Source organism: Sinocyclocheilus rhinocerous, unplaced genomic scaffold, assembly GCF_001515625.1.
Source record: "Sinocyclocheilus rhinocerous isolate Xijiao unplaced genomic scaffold, SAMN03320098_v1.1 scaffold4668, whole genome shotgun sequence".
In the NCBI taxonomy this organism is placed as follows: Eukaryota; Metazoa; Chordata; class Actinopteri; order Cypriniformes; family Cyprinidae; genus Sinocyclocheilus; species Sinocyclocheilus rhinocerous.
In genome coordinates this window covers 60,314-67,427 of record NW_015636628.1, presented here as the reverse complement: position 1 = coordinate 67,427, position 7,114 = coordinate 60,314, and the positions used below count along the sequence as shown (strand labels likewise).

At 34.3% G+C, this 7,114-nt stretch overlaps 1 protein-coding gene across 3 annotated transcripts in view; it reads right to left on the bottom strand.

Moving 5' to 3' along the window:
- Window positions 1-7,114, bottom strand: part of LOC107748016 (calcium-independent phospholipase A2-gamma) — a 52,497-nt gene that overhangs the window by 30,232 nt on the left and 15,151 nt on the right. For 2 of the 3 annotated variants that reach the window (XM_016562664.1, XM_016562665.1), the window contains 3 exons: window positions 3,305-3,476; window positions 3,170-3,227; window positions 2,027-2,224 (listed from right to left, as the gene is read on the bottom strand). In XM_016562664.1, the coding sequence (XP_016418150.1) occupies window positions 2,027-2,224; window positions 3,170-3,227; window positions 3,305-3,476 (428 nt within the window). The remainder of the gene's footprint in view (window positions 1-2,026; window positions 2,225-3,169; window positions 3,228-3,304; window positions 3,477-7,114) is intronic. The other variant, XM_016562666.1, reaches the window with a different exon arrangement.

The window sequence follows — 7,114 nt, the reverse complement described above, 5'->3', positions numbered from 1 at the left end:
CACAGAAACAAACGTGCGTATGAGTGTGTGAAAGCCATTCTAGGTGTAAATGACTTTCTTCTTTCAGACGAATCCAATCAGAGTTATATTAAAAAACATCTCGGCTCTTCCAAGCTTTATTATGGCAGTGAGTGGGTGTTATTATTCAACAGTTCAAAAGAAGTCCAAAAAGCTCATCCATACATCAAAAGTAAAGAAACTTTGCTTCCTTTGCTCCTGTTAACAAACGTTGATTCTCGCGAGACTAGCATATTCTCATTGGAGCTAACGCTACACCTGCATTCTACATCATCCGCTGGACGCCACTCTCTCATGAACGCGCGTACGACAGTTAGTGGAAGCTAGAGATTACGGTTTATAGAGTTTTAAATATGGATATGTTTCTGACAAAAACGCATCGATTCGCTTCAGGAGGCCTTTATTCAACCCCCGGAGCCGGCTTGAGGGTGAGGAAATTATGGGGTAAATTTAATTTTTGGGTGAACTATCCCTTTAAGAAATCAATATTTAGTGGAATAACCCTGATTTTCAATCACATTTGTTATTTTGACCAATTGTTATTTTCTGCCAAAAAAAAATTACAGTGGTCTTTTCAAGTGGTCTTTTAATTTTTTTTCTATTGCTGTATATATATATATACAGTGCTGCTTGAAAGGTTGTGAACCCTTTAGAATTGTCTATATTTCTGCATAGATATGACCCAAAAAAATAATCAGATTTTCATGCAAGTCCCGAAAGTTCACAAAGAGAACCCAATCAAATAAATGAGATGAAAATATATACTTTGTCATTTATTTATTATTATACAGACAGACAAGATGCGCGTTAAATATCGCATGCGATTTATCGTGCAGCCCTAATGTAAATGTATATATATATATATGCACACACACAGTACTGTGCAAAAGTCTAGGTTTCTTGAAGCGTCTTGGAGACGTTGGCACAGTTCTTCTGGATTTATTCTGTCTCAGTTTGTTCTGTTTCTTCATGTAATCGCAGACGGACTGGATGATGATCAGATCAGATCTCTGTGTGCAGCACTGGCCGTTATTCATACAGAAATCTCACTGCATTATTACAATTAATGGCAAAAGGAATGAATGAGTGAAAGGATTTTTTTTTCACTCAGTTACATAAAATAATATATGTGCCTATTGTTTATTATTATGGTTACACTTTACAATAAGGTTCATTAGTTAACATTAGTTAACTACTTTAGTTAACATGAACTAAGAATGAACAACACTGCTACATCATTTATTAATCATAGTTCATGTTAATTTCAACATTTACTAATGCATTATTAAAATCAAAATTGTGCTTGTTAACATTAGTTAATGCACTGTGAATGAACATTCACAATTTTCATTAACTAACATTAACAAAGATTAATACATGTATATTAATATATGTAGTTGTTTGGCTTAGTGTTATGTTAGAATCATTATTATACTCATACCTTTTGTTCTTTTAATATTTTTGAATTGTTTTTAGCTTTATTTTTGTTTTCATTTAAATGTTTAGTTTTGAAATATTGTTGTATGCATTTGTCATTTTTATTTAATTTCTTTTATTTTCTTAAATGTGTGTATATATATAGTATTTATAGAGTTTTAGCTTTTAGTTTTAATTACTTTTTCTTATTTGTAAGTCGCTTTGGATAAAAGCGTCTGCTAAATGACTAAAAGTAAAAAAGTAAAAGTAATACTGTAATAAATGTATTGTTCATTGTTTTTTAATGTTAGTTAACACATGAACTAACATAAACTAATGGATTGTAAAGTGTCACCTTTATTATTTATTGTATTTTCTATCTTTTATTTACGTTCATCTATTTTCATTATCAATTTCAATGACAGTTTTTATTTGTGTATGTATGCGTTTTATTTTCATTGCTAGCACTGTTTTTCTCACTGGCCGTGTGAAGCTTCATTAGAGTCTCTGCTGCTGTATAGTTCATGATCGTTTGCCGTGGCGGGACGCGGCTCTGTGTGGTTTGGCTGTGCGTCGTCAGGATCGGTCGTACCTGGTGCAGGTCGTCTCCCAGAGCGAACTCCTGGAAGTATCCCGGCGCCGCAGACGAGGCTCGGATGGCCTCCCACAGCCGGTGTCTGCAGGAGCCGCGGTAATGCGACCGCACCCCCACCGGCAGGCTGTAGTTCCTGAAGACGAAGGCCTTCACCGGAGGAGCGCGGTTCACCACTGTGCTCACAGCCGCCACCTGCTGGACAAACACAGCACTGCACTGATCACAGCAGGGCTGCTCCGCAGAGCCCAAACACCAGCATCCCAACATCAACAGAGCCAGAAAACTATTCATATTACACATATGTGGAAAATATTATGTGGAAAGTATTTAGTTTATATTACATTATATTCAGTTATTTTAGTATCGCTGACACCATTAGATTAGATTTTTTAAAATATATTTTCCATTTTCAACTAAATTTTATTTAAAGTTTGAGTATTTTTTTTAAATTTCAATTTTAGTTTTTAGCTATTTTAGTACATCAAGTTGAAAATAATAAATATTGCCTTGGCAACTAGCTTAAATAAAATAAGAGAAATATAAAATGAAAATTATAAAATATATATTTTATATTAATTTTATTTTTCAGATTTACATTATATATTATATTCTTATTTTACATTATGTTTTCATTTGTACATATATATTTTTATTTCGTTTCATTTTAATTTATTTTATTCAAATAACAAAAATGTGTTTTATAGTTTTAGTTATGTATTAATTGGTTATATATTTAGTTATGTAACTATAATAACTTGTATTATGATGCTTCTTTTTCCATTCACACTACTGTTAAAATATTTATTATTAATCTAATATTTTTATTTATGTTAATCAAAATGTTTATGTATTTCGATCTTTAATCATTTTTATTATTTATTTATGTTTTAAATTTTTATCACAGTTTTCTCTAAACTTTTTCCCGGACCCCAGTTTGAAAACCCCTGCAATAAAGGACAGATGTTTATTTATTTTAACCAAATTTTTATTTATTTATTTATTTTAAAGATGTTTATTTTTTGTTGCCAACACAGTTTTTCCATTTTTCTTTAATTATGTATTGTTTCTCATTACTGATTTATTTTTCCACACAGTTTTTCTCCTAGCGTTTCCCCAGTTTGAACCCGGCTGACTTCGTACTTTGGGACAGTCGGGGTTGCGAGCCGTCTGGATCAGCAGGTCCGAGCCCATCTTCTCCCTGTGTGGAGGTTGAGAGGTTCAGTACAGGGAGCTTTCAGGAGACAGTAGACATCCCTGCAGCTTTCTGACACTCACTTCAGCACTTTCTCCCAGATCTGGCTGTCGTAGAAAGCGTGACTCCAGCTCATCTTCACCGTTCCCACGATCAGGTTCTGCTTGAAGACGTCTGAGCTCAGCGTCCTGTAGAGATCCTCACAGTCCTTCAGCGGGATCTGGAAGACACCCAGCATGAAGCCCAGGATCGCACCTGAGGAGAAACAGGTTAAAGCTACATGTTCTCTCAATCAATTCAACATCTGTACAATCACACTCAATTAATCACTGTTAAAATACATCATCAGTAATAAACAGGAAAATAACAGTGTTAATGTTGCAAAATTCATTGATTATGCACAGTGCCGATCCTAGACTTCTGGGGGCCCTAAGCAAAACTTTGCCGAGGGGGTTCTGTCTGTGCGTTCATTAATTAAACAATTTAGCCTATAATCGCCTACTATACAGAAACTGATTAAATTAATCAAATGTGAAAATAAAGCACTGCATATAAATTTATATAAATAAATTGATTCATAACAAAGTTATGAACAATATTCAGTGAAGAGCAGTGAATAATTCTCTCATTTTCTTTTGTTGATTAACAGATGATGACAGACAGCAGCAGGTTTATACAGTAGGATGCACAGATACTGACTAGCATTCCATTACTTTTCAAACTGTTTATTTTCACTAAAGACATAACTGACTTTGTTTAGTGAAAACTCACCTAGATGGATATTTTGACATATACAGTGCGCAAAGTAGCCTATATGTGTCCATCTCGTATCGTGCAAATGGAAAGCGCTGTGATTTGAACTCTTTTTTTAAGTATCAAGCAAGGCCAGCAGGAGACTGTATATGACACGTTACATGATGTGACTGATTTGGATGTTACGTAGAAAGGGCAACAGGAACAGCTTAAAAGCGCATTAAGGAAAGGAGCATTCATGTTTTCATAACCGCTGGCCAAAAACACAACTGAAATTAAACACTATTTGAGAGCAAGGGGGCCCCCTGGTGTTTCAGGGGTCCTACACAACCTGCGTACTTTGTGTATAGTGAGGATCGGCTCTGAATATGCAACTCAGATCAGATTTTGTTCTAACAGTGTCAGTGCATTAAATATATACAGTATAATATTACTGAATATTAATTGCCTTTTAAACCTCATTTTATATGCCTTGATCAGCATTAAAACTACAAGTTTTTTATTTCATAATGTCTTGTTATGTCTAATTTACCCTATATGTTATATATTTTCTTTTCGCATTTTCTTTTCCTGTCTTTTAATTCATTTTCTTGGTAGTTAGTTCAGTTCAATTTTCATTTAAAGCACTTTATTGACATGCAATATTGCCAAAGCATTATTACACAAAACAAGTAATCACAAGAAAAAGGAAACATACAATATAACAAAGAACTATAAAAATATTATTTTAAATTAAATTAAGGAATGAAAAAAACAAGATAAAAATGTATGTGTATAGAATATTAAAATAGACAGATATATAATATAAATGTATAATATAAATTATGAAAAAAAATTTCTTTAATTCCATCTTACTATTATTTGTATATCATATTTTTTTTTCTTGTAATTATGTGTTTGGTATGATAATGATTTGGTGATACCGAAGAACTATAAAAATATTATTTTAAATTAAATTAAGAAATGAAAAAAACAAGATAAAAATTTATGTGTATAGAATATTAAAATAGACAGATATATAATATAAATGTATAATATAAATTATGAAAAAAAATTTCTTTAATTCCATCTTACTATTATTTGTATATCATATTTTTTTTTCTTGTAATTATGTGTTTGGTATGATAATGATTTGGTGATACTGTATGTAAAAACAATCATGCAAGTAGCTCGGTTTTCAGTTGAACTGTAAATTATATTCATAAATGTCACTTGTCTGAACACACACACGCACAAGCACTCGCACTCGCACTCGAACGCACACACACTCGCGCACGCACACACACACGCTCACGGACACACACACACACACACACACGCACACACACGGACACACACACGCGCACACACGTAAAGTGTTACCCAGCTGATATTACTGCCTAATGGTTATATTTTTGCAAAAACAGGCAGTCATTACTACTACAATGACTAAACATATTTACAATGTTTTTAATTTGTCCTTTACTTTACTTACAAGAAAAAAAACAACAAACAGATTTATTGATTTATCTTTTTTTGTCCCTAAAAAACGTTGGGATTCTTGTTCTTTGCATGTTTTCGGCAATCGGAGCAGGCCATCGTGTTACACCTGTTTCACACATACTCAGTTTGCAGTGTGTGTGTGTGTGGTGCATATTTTTCCGCACCCATGTTAACGGATTAGAGCAGTGCTACTCAATTAGCTTCATTTGAGGGCCTGATTATCGAACTGAAAATTTGAATGGGGCCGTACCAATCTCTTTCTGGGGGGACCGCCATGAAACTCTTTTTGCAAAAACAAGCAGTTATTACTACTACAATAAATAAAAATATTTACAATGTTTTTAATTTGTCCTTTACTTTACTTACAAGAAAAAAAACAACAAACAGATTTATTGATTTATCTTTTTTTGTCCCTAAAAAACGTTGGGATTCTTGTCCTTTGCATGTTTTCGGCAATCGGAGCAGGCCATCGTGTTACACCTGTTTCACACATACTCAGTTTGCAGTGTGTGTGTGTGGTGCATATTTTTCCGCACCCATGTTAACGGATTAGAGCAGTGCTACTCAATTAGCTTCATTTGAGGGCCTGATTATCGAACTGAAAATTTGAATGGGGCCGTACCAATCTCTTTCTGGGGGGACCTATAAAATTAGAAATTAAATTGAAATCTAAAATCTATAAAAGGTTAACATTGCTGTCTTTCAATCGATATGAATATGAATCACACATTTTTCTTTAGTTAATCATGATTAATCACATTTTTATATTATTTCATATTTGATCTATGACTTTATAACTCATTTGAGACTACGTTTACGAAATAACTCGCCTATTTAGACATAATTGTGTGTGTTTTCGTCCGTTGAAGCGCTACTGGTGCGCTGTCTAAAGCGGCTCAGCGTCTTGTACAGCCGAACGAGCAACCTCATAGCCTACTTCTCTGCACTGTTTCTGCGGCGTAACCACAGGTATGTCTCACCACATTCTCGGGTTATGAAGAATAAAGAAGAGAAAAGTTAATCTTCCGAAATGAAGCAGCAATATCTTCTCAGGTAAAAGTTATTAGAACCGTGTCTAGGGACAAGCGGGCCATCACACTGCTCTGACCTTATCAGCCCGTTTGTATCCTATTATTTGATTCGCTCTTGTCGCTTTTGACAGAACAGCTAATCACGAGGACCCTGTCTTCGGAAAAGAGAATCTTATTAGCTTGCATCAGAAACCGCAAATATCTTTAAAAACCGGCTGTTGTTCTCACTACATTGCATTGTTTTATTTAGTAAAAGTTTTACCCGCCAACTGGTGACTGACACTGTTACATATACTCGCCAACACTGATTTTTACTCGCATTTGGTGCTTGGCGAGTGTTAATTTTAGGCCCTGGTTATATGTTTCCTGTGTACCGTGCTGCTGAGTGGTTTGTGATTGTAGCTCCGTGTAGCTTTGCTTTTCTGTTGAATCTCTATCTTACTATCACTCTCTGTTGTTTAAAGTGATAAAATATAACCATATAATTCCCACCATATTTCTGATATTATCTATAAAACTAATCTGATTCATTTGATCGTTCGCTTTTATTCTAAAACAGCGAATGCAGCGCGAGTGCAGCGCGTTAGCTTTCTTTAGCCGGTTAGCTTGTCATTCGTGTTTCCATTC